The sequence below is a fragment of the Lynx canadensis genome, chromosome D1 (assembly GCF_007474595.2).
Source record: "Lynx canadensis isolate LIC74 chromosome D1, mLynCan4.pri.v2, whole genome shotgun sequence".
In the NCBI taxonomy this organism is placed as follows: Eukaryota; Metazoa; Chordata; class Mammalia; order Carnivora; family Felidae; genus Lynx; species Lynx canadensis.
Window position 1 is genome coordinate 61,710,525 of NC_044312.2, and position 16,230 is coordinate 61,726,754.

At 38.7% G+C, this 16,230-nt stretch overlaps 1 protein-coding gene across 1 annotated transcript; it reads right to left on the reverse strand.

Annotated features, from left to right (window-relative positions):
- Window positions 1-1,204: 1,204 nt before the first annotated feature.
- Window positions 1,205-2,143, reverse strand: LOC115526088 (olfactory receptor 52A1-like). The gene has a single exon (XM_030333564.1). It carries the CDS (start codon window positions 2,141-2,143, stop codon window positions 1,205-1,207), a length of 939 nt encoding a protein of 312 aa, XP_030189424.1.
- Window positions 2,144-16,230: the final 14,087 nt, after the last annotated feature.

Here is a 16,230-nt window from a genome sequence, read left to right on the forward strand (position 1 = left end):
ACAAATACCACATGATTTCAAGTATATGTGTAATTTAAGAAACAAAACAAACAAGCAAAGGGAAAAAAATAAGAGACAGATAGAAATCAAGAAAAGACTCTTAACTGTAGAGAACACATTGATGGTTACCAGCATGGAGGTGGGTGGAGGGGTGGGTTATATTGGTGATGGGGATTAAGAAGTTCACTTGTCATGATGAGCACAAGGTGTTGTATGGAAGTGTGGAATCACTATATTGCACATCTGAAACTAATATAACACAATAGAATATGCTTCTATTCTTGAGTATACATTTATAATATTGTAGGGTTTTGATAACACTTGAGGAATTAATAAAGACATAAATGGTGACTGGGCATAAAAAGTATTGAATTGTGAAATAGAATACTGCATTGGTCATACAGTTTAAACCTTAATGCCCTGAATGACACCAGAAATGTTGAAATTTGATGACTATGTGTCATTAGATTGCATACAGTTTTTTGTTTCTTTAGGTTTTTTGTTTGAATAAGAACAAAAAAACTTCCTCTCATTAATTTTACGTTTTAAGTTTATTTATTTATTTTAAAAGAGGGAAAGGAAGTGCACAACTGGGGAGGGGCAGAGAGAGAGAAAGTGAGAGAGAATCTCAAGCTGGCTTCGTGCTCTCAGCAAAGATCCTAGTGCAGGGCTTGAACTCATGAACCAGGAGATCATGACCAGAGCCAAAGTTGGACACTTAATCAACTGAGCCATCCAGGAACCCCTCCTCTCATTTACTTTAAAGACGATGAAGATGATCCAGAAACAAATAGAATCAATAACATGATTTCATCATGTACCTGGACAATCCAAGACAATGAGTCATGGGTGCTTGGAAATTCATTGAGAAATAGATATTATGGTACCTTGTGGAGAAGAATATTTAAATGAGAGAATTCAATCAGGAATTGCAAAATAAGAAAAAAAAGGGAAATGATACATATTCACTATTGCTGTTTCTACCACTCCCATTCTCATTACCTAGTAGGATCTAAATCGCACTGACTGATAGGTGTCATGGGCTTTGATGTGACAACTGCCTAAAATGCAGGCAAATTTCACAAAACAATTAAGGAGACAAGTCAAACATCATGAATCATATGAATTTTTCTGTTTTATTCTGTTTTGAAAGATTGTTATTTTGCATAAAGGAGAAGGTTGAAGATGTTAATCACAGTGGATTTTATGAATACAACATCTTTACCAGGTGAATGCGGATCTGCTTGGTCTTGGCACCGTAGACAAGTGGATTGAAAAATGGGGGGACCAGCAAGTAGAGGCTAGAAAAGAGGATGTGGATATAAGGGGGAACATGAGCACCAAACCTATGTGTGAAGAAGGAGAAGAAGGCAAGGATGTAGAACTGGAGAAAGACACAGATGTGAGCGATGCACGTATTGAATGCTTTCAACCGAGCCTCCTTCTGGGGCAGACGAAAAACGGTGATAAATATCTGTATGTAGGACAAAGTGATGAATATGAGGTCAAACCCTGCAACGGTGAATGCCACAAACAAGCCATAAATTTTGTTGACCTGTACATTTTCTGCAGCTAGTTTCACAATGGCCATATGCTCACAGTAGCAGTGGGAGATGATGGTTGTATGGTAAAACTGAAACCGGAACTTTATCAGTATTAGGCACGGGGCTCCTAGGAAAGCGGCCCTGAGTGTTACCACAGCCGCTATTTGGGTGACTAGGCGGTGGGTGAAGATGGCAGCATGTCTTAGTGGGTAACAGATGGCCACATAACGGTCCAGAGCCATGGCCAACAGGATGCCTGACTCTATGCACTGAAATGTGTGGATGAGCCCCATTTGAAGCAAGCAAGAATCAAAATAAATCTCTGGCACATGAAACCAGAAAATTCCAAGCATCTTGGGCACAATGCTCGTGCCAAGTACAATATCTGTGACTCCCAGCATGCCTACGAAAATGTACATGGGCCCATGGAGGCTGCGCTCTGACCTGATGATGATCAGAAACAAGGAGTTTCCAATCATAGCAATGAGATACATGATGCAGAATGGAATCCCAATCCAGCACTGCACAGTCTCTAGGCCTGGGATCCCTATCAGCGTCAACACAGAAGGCCTGAAGACTGTGATGTTGGAAACGGACATAATGTCCTCAGGCCTCCAGATGAAAATGAAAGAAGCTTCGCAGTCAGTGGCACTCTTCTCTTCTACTCCTGTTTTAACTCAAAGTCATCATAGTGAGTCTCTGTGATTTTGTCAGAATTCAAAGACCATCTCATCCATCTCCTTTATATTATCAAAGGAAAAAGATCCATACTTACACATCACTGTTTTCAAGAAGGACATCCATAAGTAGTGTACCACAATTAGAAGTTATGTACAAAGCAGGCCAACTGCATTAGAACCACCCAGATGACGTGGATAAAGGAGTAAATTGCTGATCTTTCGCTTATGTCCTTCTGGATCTGCGGATAAAATAATTATACTTGTTTATTTGCTTGGATATTGCACTTTAATCAGATTTTAATAAATCTCTCCCTATCCCACATTTCAGCTGACCTTAGTGTTCTATTTTTTTCCCCCAAACTCTCGGAGTCAGAAACCATCAGTTTGGACAATCACATAATCAGACTCTAACCAGTATTTTGGTTTAAAAGGCTTCCTATGAAAGAGAAGTGAGATAGACATAGCTTCACCCAGGAACATAATATATGGAGATAGCTGTATCTGTGTATTATGTATTTATGTAGGACTGGCTGTCCTTTTAAAAAAATGTGAAATAGAGCTTGAGAAAAGATGATCAAATCCATGTAATTTTAATCTAAATCCAAGTTCCATGCTGATTTTTACATTATAAGTAAAACTTTATTTTGTTTTGCCTATGTAAGTAATGGCAGAATTCTTTGATATGAATTGTACACTTCAAGTAGTGGAAATTCTGAAATACACGCTTCGGAATGACTAGAAGGGAGGAATCTCTAGAAGGCAAAAAAATCTAGAGAAACAGTGCATAGGCAAGAGGACTCATTCTTGCTGACTAGGGGGTATAGGTGAACAGGTAACTTAGCCAGAATAAAGGTTAGTTTCTGGGGCTGAAAGTGCTCAGGGTTACCATCACCAAAAGGTTGGCAGGTTTAGGCTCATTGATTCTTAATAATATGCAGACCATTTGATTGCTTCACTCATATTGTGAGCTCAAGCCTAAAAACATGAATAAAAATAAAGGGGTGAATTGACAGTCTCCTTAAGAGGCGTCCAAGATAAAGTAGAAATGGAAGACAGAAGGCAGACCTTGGGGTTCCAGAAATGATGCAGGAGAGAGGGCAGTAGAGCAACTAAGGAAACTTTAGTTGCTTCAATTCCCTAATGACTGAATTTCCTCAAACTTGGGTTCTTAGTCCCTATATGAAAGTTCTTTTCTGATAAAGATCATTGCTTTTAAGAATTGCATATCTAAAATCATGAAATTCTCAAGTTGTACAATAGAAAAATATCTGCTGGGTGCAAGGGTGGCTCAGTCAGTTAAGTATCCCATTCTGTGTTGTTGTTGTTGTTTTTAATGTTTATTTATTTTGAAAGAGAGAATGCAAGCAGGGAAGCGGGGATGGGGGGGGGAGATCCACTCACAGCAGAGAGCTCCATGCAGGGCTCCAGTTCATGAGCTGTGAGGTCATGACCTTGGCCACAGTCTGAGGCTTAAGGGACTGCAACTGCGCCACTCAGGTGCCCCACACTTCCAACTTTTCATCGTGGCTCAGGTCATGGTCACATGGTTAATGAGATTGAGCTCCATGTCAGGCTCTGCATTCTCTCTCCTTCTCTCTCTGCTCCTTCCCAGGCTCTTCTCTGAACAAACAAACAACCATTTATGAAAAAAAAATAGTTGCTATCCTGTATAAACAGCTTTTAGTTATTTCATTCATTCCTAGTCTCTCCAACAGTGTTACATTATGTCAGCAAGCTCATAATCATCTAAACATATACTGACTGTTAGGGCCCCTGGGTGACTCAGTAGGTAAAGTAACTGACTTTGGCTCAGGTCATGATTTTGTGGTTCATGAGTTCAAGCCCTGTGTTGGGCTCTGTGCTGACACCAGGGAGCCTGGAGCCTATTTCAAACTCTCTCTTTGTTTCTCTCTCACTCTCTCTCTCTCTCTCTCTGCCCCTCATCTGCTCATTATCTCTCTCTCTCTCTCATACATAAAATGAACATTAAAAAAATTTAGGGGCGCCTGGGTGGCTCAGTCAGTTGAGCGTCTGACTTCAGCTCAGCTCATGATCTCACAGCTCATGAGTTCAAACCCCGTGTCGGGCTCTGTGCTGACAGCTTGGAGACTGGAGCCTGCTTCCGATTCTGTCTCCATCTTTCTCTGCCCCTAACCCACTCACATTCTGTCTCTGTCTCTCTCAAAACTAAACATTAAAAACATTATTTTTAAAAATTTAAACATATACCGAAAGTCACCAAATATACCAGTAATTCAGCAATAGCTGTGGTTTATGCTGCTAAAACTCTAGTGAGGAATCATAGTCAGAAGGACCATTTATGAAGACAGGCTGTATCACCTGACATGTATTTAGGATAGACTAGTCAGTCAGCAAAGTCCTTCATTTCCAAAGCATAGAAATCCTTTAGAAATGATCACCTTGTCTGACCCTATTCAAGAGTTAGGAGCTGACATAGGAGCATTACCTGACAGGTGCAGACGGTGGGAAGGCAGGTGGGAGAGGATGCATGACTACAGAGCGAGGTGGTGGAGTGGTTATCATTGGAAAAGCTGGAAATGAAACATTATGGGGTGAACTTGGCGAGAGTGAGACGTCCTTGTCCTTTCCTGTTGGGAGCCAGTTCTGCTCTTACCAGACACTTGAAGACCAAGGTCACTCTTCATAATACAATCACTCAGCACTCACTTGTCATCCACTCTTTCTCCTCCTGAGATTCTCATCTCATTCACTTCCATCTCGTGCTGGCCATGCCTCTTCTTTCTATCTGCACCCTCTATAACAGCCCTCTTCAATGTCATGAACTCTGATCCATTTGCTGCTGGGCTATCTGCCAATACGTGGGAAGTATCTCTGTGAGAGCCTTTCTTGGTTTTCTTCTGTTGCTGCAGAACAGACATGCTCCCTGTTCTGTCAGTTTATCTGAGATCATGTTGATGAGTTCATCTCCACGAAAACTCCCAGCAAGCTTTGTATCATGCTGAGGCAGCAGCATAAATTTATTGAACTCAAACTGTACAGGAAAGCCCCTGACCACCACTTGTAATGTTTCCCAGTGAATGTGAGAAGGACCCGGTCTGAACACGGACTGAGAGATTTCCTAGCCAGTAGCCCAAGCCACAGGAGGCCCAGCAGCTCATAATTAAGCCCCCTTGGGTCCAATCACATCTCATGTCTCTGAAATCATTTCTAAAACTTGCAGAATCTCCTTGCGCTCCTCTTTTCGCTTTCCCACGGGGTAAATGCAGAGAAATTAAAGTACACATGTTGTATTTTTTAAGAGTTCAGTTCCTTTCCTGCTGTCCTCCTTTGGAAAAAGATCTAAAGCACGTTTAAATGTAGGCATGTTTCTATGCCATGAATTCTATAAGTATCTTTTTGAACCATCTTTCACTTAGGCACTTCTGGAAAGAAAAGTCTGTATCCACCAGGGCTTTCTATCACATATTTCCCTCTAATTCTCTTGCAGTCTCCTTCCTCAGATTTTTATTTTATTGAAGCTATTTTTGTAAATTCAGTGATTTTCTCAGGATGACGAGTTATGATGGCCATTTCTAAGTCCTTCCATACTGAGCCTTGAATCAGTTGTTGCACATTGGACTGAACTTTTCTCCATCCCTCCTCTTCATAGATTTCTTCCACTTTTCTTGCACTCTTCCTTCAGTTTGCAGGTGTTTTATGCCTCATAGATGTGAGGCAATCATGCCCTTCTGAAGTTGATGCAAATAAAAAGGAAGATATGATATATGCTTTCAAATTTTTAGAAATGTGGGGAGAAAAAATTAGCATATCTTTAATCATGAGAACAAATGATGAGTTCTAAAAAAAACAGACAAACTTATATACATTGTACCTTTCTCCTTGATATGATTCACCTGGTTTCCAGACCTTTCTTGTACGTTGCTCACCTTAAGAGGTATTTGACGTAATGTTGAGATGCTGGCAAGTTTAGGAAGAATACCTTCAGTATGATGGAGGAAGACATTCATAATGGATTGCAGGGAGAATAAGAGGTAGAGGTCAAAGGGCAAGGGGTCCTTGCATGCTCTTTCCACAATTCCGTCTGTAAAGGAGACTGATACCATGGCATTGAGTCACGTTGAATGCAATTGATTCAGAGGTCAGACTGTCACATGGTGGCTAACAATAGCTCATTGTTAAGTCACCGAGAAAACTTAGACTATTTTACACTTTTGTTTCCTTTTTCTTACTCTCTTCTACTGACTTTACTTCAAAAGATTTTCTTTCCTTTTTCCTAAAATTATGAGGGCTGTGGGGGTAGGCTAATAAATCATCTTTAAAGTATCATCATTCGAAAATGATCTGGTTTGGGGGTGCCTGAGTGGCTCAGTCTGTTAAGTGTCCGTCTTCAGTTCAGATCATGATCCAGTTCCTGGGTTCGAGCCCTGAGTCGGGCTCTGTCTTGACAGCTCAGAGCCTGGAGCCTGCTTTAGAGTCTGTGTCTCCCTCTCCCTGCCCCTCCCCCACTCTTTCTCTCCCCCTTGCTCTAGCTTTCTCACTCTTGCTCTCATCTAAAAATAACTAAACATTAACAATTTTTTAAACGTCCTGGTTTCTTCTACCAATTGTATAATTTTAGATATTTCATTTAGATTTATAATCCATTTCAAGTTAACTGTTGTATAGTAAAAAGGTTGATTTTGTCTGCATATGTATATCAGCATTATTTGCAGAGAAGACTTCTTTCTCTGTTGAACAGCCATGATATTATTTATGATCTCATTTGACCCCATATGTAGAACTTAATTTCTTGACTCTGTATTCCACATGATTTAGCAGTGATTTTGGCAATATGAGTCTCTTAATTACTGTAGCTTTCTTAAAATAAAGGATGGACAGGAAATTGATGTAATTGATTTTACTCTGCTAAAAACCTGGATTGCAAGACTGATGTATTATTCTTCATCGTGAATACAAATCAGTATTTTGGGGAAAAACTTGAGTGATGTTTTTGAACTTAAAATCCGTATACAGAGCTTTAGCAGGCAGCATGAAATTAGTGGGGTGATTTCACACATTTCTATCAGATTTCATGGGAAATGAATGACTAATAAAATCTAAGCAGTTATTGAGAAAATTCTACCATGAACAGTGTAGTTGCTTTATTTAGATCATTTCCTTTAATCTTCAAAGCATCAAAACTAAACTGCATTTCATCTCCTATTTACAAATGAGTAAATTTAATTCAAAGGTCAGAACACAAAAAATGTCCCATACATATTAAAAGTAAAATAGCTAGAATTTGGATTTAAGTATACCTATTTAAAATTTTTTCCATGTCTATTTTTGAGAGAGAGACACAGACAGACCGATAAAGCATGAGCAGGGGAGAGGCAGAGAGGGCGAGACACAGAACTCAAAAGGGCTCCAGGCTCCACGCTGTCAGCATAGAGGCCAGCGCAGGGTAAGAACTCAGAGTGAGAGATCATGACCTGAGCTAAAGTCAGAGGTTTAATCAAATGAGCCACCCAGGTGCCCTGGGGGAATTAAGTATATTTAATTCAGTCATCCAACATCACATTGCAGACTTACTTCTTGCAAGTACCACCTTTCACTGTGTGACTTTAATAAACTTGCATAAGTTCTTTGAGTTTCTTCAATTATATAATGAGAATCATAATACTAACTAGTTAACAGGATTGTCATGGAGATTGCCACTAATTATTGCTGTGGGATGGCTTCTGAAACTATCTGGAAAAATTAAGAACTGGGTCCACAAAATATCCTTGTCCATTTTGGTGATTACTGTGCATTGAGCACTTTCAAAGACAGATATATACAAAATGGAAGAAAACTCAATAAATTGAATGAATTATATAAAAGCAGAAAAAATTATATACATGATGCCACCCATCAACTTACATACTTATCACTTATTCTAAGACAAAGACCTTGATACTCAGTAATTCTTCAAGCTCTAGTTTAAAAGAATATTCATTCTAGTTTGTGGAAAGTCGCAACCATGTAGGAAACAAAGGTGAGTCCTGCAGACCCTGTCTAGGAAGTTTATCTCAAATTGTTCCTTCCCTCCCTCCCTTCCTGTTGATCAAAAGCAGGTCTCCTAATGTCTACTACCGAAAGATTGGTGTCTGCCAGAGCTATGAAAAGTAGAGGCTTATATATTTTAGTCATTTCCTGCTGAATCCACTGTTTTCAGGTCACGGTTTTTTCTACCCATTAGCTAATTAAAAACAAAATGGTTTCTTAAAGTCAAATAGTTTTGACTGCAAATATTTGTTCTGTGTACTAAATTATTTTCACCTGTGTAAATCACTTCGTAAGGTACCAGTTGAAAGGTATCTCTTCTTCAGGGCACACATTCAATGAATATTTAGTATCAGCACAATTAGTATGTTTCCAAATTGTTTAATTACAAAAACTTTAAACAGGCACAAAACAAGCATTATAATGAGATTCCATCTACCCCTCACGGGGCTGCAATAATTATCAACATTATACCATTCTTTTATCTTCCATACTCACCGCCAGTATCTACCCCAATAATTATTGTTAATAATATTATCGTCATCATTATTATTATTTAGAGGGTTAGAAGTAAATTTGACATTCATGGAAGTGTGCAAATCTTAGCTGTACCATTTTGACAAATGAATACAACCATGTAGCTTACAATCTTAACATTCGTATGGCATTTCCATCTTCTGGCAAATGTTCTCATGTGGTTCCCCAGTCGTTCGGTCCCCTCTACATCCATCAGAAGTAACCACTGTCGCAATACACCCATTATAATAATAACACACACTCTTTTGTGTCCTGATTCTTTTCCACTCACAAATATGTATCCCTGAGTTGCATGTACTTGGAAACAAAAACATCCCCAGGACACATTCTGCCTATCCCTCGGGGAATAAAAACAAAGGAATCAACTATTTAAGTATTGAATGGTCAAATGATGTCCTCACCAGGAAAAATCTCATGGCCCGTGCCTTCTTCTAAAAGCTTACATCAAAGTAATGACATTCTCTATTTTCAGGGAGAAAGTTGAGGCTACTTTACTTTCTCCATCTACTAAACCTTGTAGCTTATTCATAAGCAATAATAAACTATGGAATTTTTCCAATTGCAAGGCTCATATCCAGCCAATAATACCTGATGTAAGTTCCTATGTTCTTAGCGTATTATCTGTCTTGATTAGACCTCATCCCAGTTTCTAGTCAGTGTACGGACAATGCTATTGCAAATTTCCTGGGTATAATACTATGGATGATCTGATTGACCACAGTTGGGAAGAACATGTAGGCATTGGCCATGAGAGATTGGAGGAGTGGAGGTAATTGCCACCCAAAAGGATGCAGCAAGGAGAAGCTGATCATAGGCACATAGTATACAAGAACAGCACAGACGTGTGACACACGTGTTGAGTGCCCTCCACTTCCCAGCCCCAGAAGCTACTCCCAGTACCCTATGAAGAATCAACACCTAAGGAACAATGAAGAAGGAGTTCAGCCCAAATGTGGAGGTAATGACAAACAGACCCAGGATGCTATTGGGCGGATGTCTCCACAGGGCAATTTGATTAGATCTGAATGCAGACAGTAAGAGTGTGTGAGGGTGTTGTAGCCCCAGAAAAGCAGACCTTTCATGGGGAAGAGCAGTGGGAAAATGAGCACTACACTTCGTAGAGACACCAAGTTCAACAACGGCCAGCATGGCCAGAAAGAGGTACATGGGTTGGTGCAAAGCAGGGTCAATCCGATGATGGAAAGAATGGTGCCATTTCCTAGGAAAACAATGATGTACACCAGGCAGAAAGGGAGAGATATCCAGATGTGCTCTGCCTCTTCCCTGGAGTGCCAACAAGACTGAAGGTTGCAGGTGTGCACTCAGTGGAACTGTCGAAAATGTCATGGCGAGACTTCATTTGAAGATACAGGGAAACACGTGGGGACTGGCGAATATCAGTCTCTGGTCAGTTATTGTATGTCAAATGTCAAGCTCTTGATATAATATTTAAGATATTTCCTCATAAAAGAGATGGAAAATGTATTTCTGAAACAAGGACACATGTAAAGCACACTGTGTGGGAGAGAAATGTGTTTAGATGCAGGACAGAGTGTTTCTACATGGGCCACATGCCAAACAAAAAAGGCATTGACAGAAATCTCCACAGGGTCATTTGTGGCAGTGAAGGTGGTGATAATAAGCATAGAAATGACAGCTTCCTCTGGAAATGGAAGACTGAAGGATCTGGTAACTTTCTGCAGTTTGTACAAGAGTGACGGAAGTAGCAAAAGTAATTTAGCACAGTGATAAAGAGAGTTCATGGTTCTAACACTTAATGACTTGTGATCTTGGAGAACCCCTTAAGTTACCTGAGATCCAAGTATTTGACATAAACAAATAATACTTATATAAGATAATGTATGTAAATTGTTTACCATTATATTTGGAACAGTAAATACTCAACACAGGAAATAAAAGAAACAATTAAGTCTCTTAGAAAAGGAGGGTAGTTTCTCCCAGTTTTTAGAATTTTCCAATGCCCTTATTTAACTTACCAGTTCACTCTTTCTCCCCCTACTCTCCATGGATGATGGTGAAACCTTCTCTATATTTTCTCGGAGGGTAAGTGTCTCCTGCTGGAACCTGGGGCCAAGGCTGAGAGAAACACCAAAGCCTTTAGGGTCTCACAGGCTGAATATGATGGCGAGGATGGAGTTTAAGGTGAGGGTTCTTTATCTGGGAAGAAGTTCATGAACACTAAAATTCTAGTGTTTTAGAATTTAGAATTAGGCTCTCTAGTAGCAGAGCCTTGGGTGTTAAGGTTAGGAGCCAGAGGTGGAATTCAAGATCACGCTTGAGATAGAGTTGGTGAGTGAAAATGGGACAGAGATTTTAATAGAGTTGACAGAAAGAACAAGGAGAAAGGAGAGAAATTTAACTCCATCTGGAATTTGTTTTGGGGACTTGGGTGGCTAAGGATTTCATTTAGTTATTCACAAATGTAGAAACCACTTTTAACACATGTGTTAATGGATAGCCTGGTGTTTCTTCAACTATTTTGAGCAACTATAGGTCTCATTTTAAATCTTTATGTAAATGTAGATCTATATCTTGATTCTGTATCCTGCTTTTGAATCCAATGCCTATTTTGTCAGAGTCACAGTGCTGCAATTATCTGATTTTATAATACGTAAGTTCATATCTAATTGGTCAAGTAATTTTTTTAGTTTTTCTGACTACTTCCTATGTTTTTCTTTTACATAAACACTACAACTCAGAATGCATAAAAATAGAGCAATGACACAAATATAAAAGTTACAATCATAAAATTCTTGGGAAAAAACATAGAGGTAAATTTTCATGACCCTGGATTACACAACAGATTCTCAAATGTCACACCAAAGCATGAGGAAAAAAATAAAAAACAGAGATAAATGGACTTCATCAAAATTAAAATTTCAACATTATCAAATGACATTAACAAAAAGTGAAATGATAACCTACAAAACGAAATTTGCAAATTGTATATCTTTTTTTTTTTTTTTTAATTTTTTTTTTCAGCGTTTATTTATTTTTGGGACAGAGAGAGACAGAGCATGAACGGGGGAGGGGCAGAGAGAGAGGGAGACACAGAATCGGAAACAGGCTCCAGGCTCTGAGCCATCAGCCCAGAGCCCGACACGGGGCTCGAACTCACGGACCGCGAGATCGTGACCTGGCTGAAGTCGGACGCCTAACCGACTGCGCCACCCAGGCGCCCCTGCAAATTGTATATCTAATAAGGGATTAATTCCCAAAATATACAGAGAACTCAAACAACTCAAAACCAAAAAGATTAACAACCGAATTTGAAAATAGGCAAAGGAATTAAATAATTAATCTCTAAAGAAAATATGCAAATGCCAATAGCACATGAAATAAAATTCAAAACCACAATAAGACACCACTTCATATCTACTAAAATGTGTATAATTTTTTTAAAAATTTAAACACTAGGGGTGCCTGGGTGGCTCGGTCGGTTGAGCGTCCGAGTTCGGCTCAGATTATGATCTCGCGGTTTGTGAGTTCCAGCCCCAGGTCAGGCTCTGTGCTGTTGCCTGGGAGCCTGGAGCCTGCTTTGGATTCTGTGTCTCCTTCTCTCTCTGCCCCCCACCCCCACCCCGGCTTGTGCTCTGTCTCTGCCCCTCAAAAATAAATAAGTAAATGTAAAACACAGTTAAAAAATTAAAACACTAACAAGTTTTGACACAATAGGGAAAAATGGGAACCATCATACATTGCCAGAGGAAATGAAAAATGGTGCACATTCTGTGGAAAACAGTTTGGCAGTTTCTTAAAAACTCAGGCACAGAATTACATGTAATGCAGTAATTCCACTCCTGAGTATGTACCGCCCAAATTAAATACAGGTATTCAAAGACATACTTGTACATGGATGTTCATTGCAACATTATTTACAGTAGGCAAGTGGTGGAAGCAGCCAAACTGCACATCCATAGATGAATGTACAAAACGATGTATACACACACACACACACACACACACACACACACATACATATATATATATATATAAAAGGAACATTATGCATCAGTATAAAGGAATGAAGGATAAAAACATGCTACAACATGGATGACCTTTGAAAATCTTATGTTCAGTGAAACAAGCCAGACACAAAGCATAAATATTATATGATTCCACCTCTACAAGTAAACAAATTCATAGAAATATAAAGTGGGTTATAGGTTAACAGGGGAGTGGGGAATTATTGCTTCAGAGACATAGGGTTTCTGTTTTGGGTGTTGAAAGCTTTTGCAACTGGTTGAAGTTGTAACACAACATTGCAAATATGATTAATTGCTCTGAATCATACAGTTAAAAATCATTATTATAACAAACTTTATGGTACAGATCTTTTGCCATAATACAATTTAAAAAAAGATCAGCATGCAAACGATAAAATATATTACCATTTATAGGGATTATGGGGAATTTGTAGATCATTGTGGATGCCATATTATCATTACAATGAATAATATGCAATAAACATTTCCTACATGTATTTCAGACACATGTACATTTTTGTTTACCATTTTAAATGATGTCATTTTCCATTTCATGTCTCTAATCATTTTAGCTACAATAAAACACTAACGTCTTCTCCCCCACCCCTGCCCCAAGTTTACTGAAGTATAATTGACAATCAGAAATTGCTTATATCGGATTGTGTAACTGATGACCCGATATATGTATACATTATGAAATACTCACTAAAACGAAGCCAATCAACATATCCATTACCTCACACCTGCACCATTTTCCTATGTTTCTTCTCTTTTGTGATGAGACTACCCAAGGTCTACCCCTCAACAAATTTCAAGTACACAATACAGGATAAGAAAATATGGATGTCTATGCCGTTCTTATGGAACTCTGTTGGCTTTACAAAGACTAGGAAAATAATTAAATACAGAAATAAGGAAAAATAAATTAGGACACAAAACCTAGGATTTGTCTTCTTCTTTCCCCACTTCTTATCCTTCTTTAACTTATATTAGCTAAAACCCAATTATAACACGATATGATTCTGCAACAGTTTTGACATGGCAAACTAGTATCTTTAGGCTCTTCCCACTTTTGGATACATTTTCCTAATACCCTATGCTTCATGTCACAGCGTTTCACCATGTCTGAGACCACTTAGGGCAGAGTAAAAACCATCGGGAGAAAGATTTGTTCTGACTCCATAGTATCTCTATATCTGCTACTGCTCAGCTACCCAGATAATGTATTCTTTGACTCTCTGGGTCTAAGAGTCTGATATTAAATGATCCGGCGTCTTCCTCTCATGAAACACGGTTCTCACTTTAGCAATCTCTTAGTGCTTTTTTCTTCCACTTCTTCTTTTTCTTTTTTAATTGTACCTGGAAGAGCAGGTCAGTTTTCTCTAAGGCCCTCCAGGGCTCTCCGTTTCTATCGTGCATGGTATACCGTTTTTCTTACTCACTGTTACCCAGCGGGAGACTCTGTGGTCAAGAAGATGGTAGAATGGTAGGATATGGAGCATCCCCTTCAAAATTTCCAGGGCAACCACTCAGTGATTGTGCTTCTAGCAGCTCAGCACACACAGTGTACTCCTGACTCCTTCAGCATATACCAATCCCTGAGCCCTCAACCTGAAAGCTTCTCTACATTTGAGGCTGACGACTCAATCATTGTTTATTCCTGTCATATTTCATACATTCTGGGTGGGAAATTGGTATCTTCTTAGTCCCTCACTGCCAAATATCAAGCCTTAAAAACTCTTCTTGTTTTTATTATTTTTTAATGTTTATCTATTTTTGAGAGAGAGAGAGAGAGAGAGAGAGAGAGAGAGAGAGAGAGAGAGAAAGAGAGAGAGCCTGAGTGGGGGAGGAGCAGTGAGAGAGGGAGACACAATCTGAAGCAGGCTCCAGCCTCCTAGCTGTCACCACAGAGCCCGACACAGGGCTCAAACCTCAAACCATGAGATCATGACTTGAGCCTAAGTCAGATGCTTCACCACCTGAGCCACCCAGGCACCCCCTTAAAAAGTTTTCTCCTTGAAGGCTCACTTACACCACTCATTAAAAATATTTGTTATCATTCTGTACTCTATTTCCTCTCTGACTCCCCTTCAATCCTTGGAGAATCTAATTCTGAACCAGAATCCTATTTGCTGCAACTTTTAGCAACATTTTATGTGACTTCCGTATCTATGATGATGACCCATTCCAACCATTTTTCTATGAATTATTGTTAGCAGGGCTATGTTGCGTTTGGTGGATCAGTTCTTTGATGTTTCTGTTCATAAAAGTTACCAACACCATCAAAATAAAATTTGCTTTTATTAAATTCCAAATACATCATATGACATATTTCATTTAATTGTCATGCCAGTAAAGAAGGTACTAAAATAATTCCATTTTATCGGACAAAAACCAATAGTTACATAACAGGACAATTTTATACAGTTAGTGTGGGAATGGCAAACCAGGATTTTCTCATATCAAAGGGTTTATTCTAACTCTTAAAATAGATTTCCTTGCTCAAATTCAAGTGAATATAACACATATTTCAAACCAAAGTAGTTATCCAGGATTCCAAGGGTCAAGGCAACACGCTTTCATTTCCCACATTGATTGTTTATATATATATATATATATATATATATATATATATATACACACATATATATATGTGTGTGTGTGTGATTTATATATGTGATATATATATGATGTATATTATATCATGTGTATATATACATCCTATATCATATATATATATCATATATATATATCATTAACATGCATGTCTATATATGCGTGTTTTTATAATGTGTATGTATATATTGCATTGTACATATATTAATGTGTGTAGTGTATACAAACACACATCATATATACATAATAGAAAAACAAAGAAAAGAGGCTAACCCGGAAAAGGTTGCACGTGTTCAAGGTAATGCTTGAAAGTTCATTGTTTGTCTATCTTCAAGTGTATATAAGGTCAGATTGCACATTCTCAGAACATGTGCTAAGGCCTGCTGAAGGAGAGATTGTGAAAATACTATCTTGAATGAAGAAATTATGGTACAATCTGGAGACAAGCTTCTATAAAATAATATTTGGTATGAATAGAACCTTTTTAAAACAAATATGTGCAAACATCCTATTTAGTCTTTCAGTGCCTTTTAATTTTGGACCTGGGTATGGTATTTTTCATCTGTTAGTCCCTCCCGTGGTGAAGTCTGTTCACACCAGGATGCTTCATTAATGATTTGGCCCAAAGGTCTTCACTATGTAGGGAACAAAGTGTTAACTTTTAAGTTGTCTATGTGGTCCCGGGTGGGTTGATTTCACTTATTATTTGTTTTCATTCAGGATTATCTGTTCATTCAATAAACCTATACGATGTGCCTTTTCTATACATAGGCTTTATATCAGTGATTCAGAAAATGTCCTTTTAGAACTCACATTTTAATTGCCATAAAAGGTACAGAT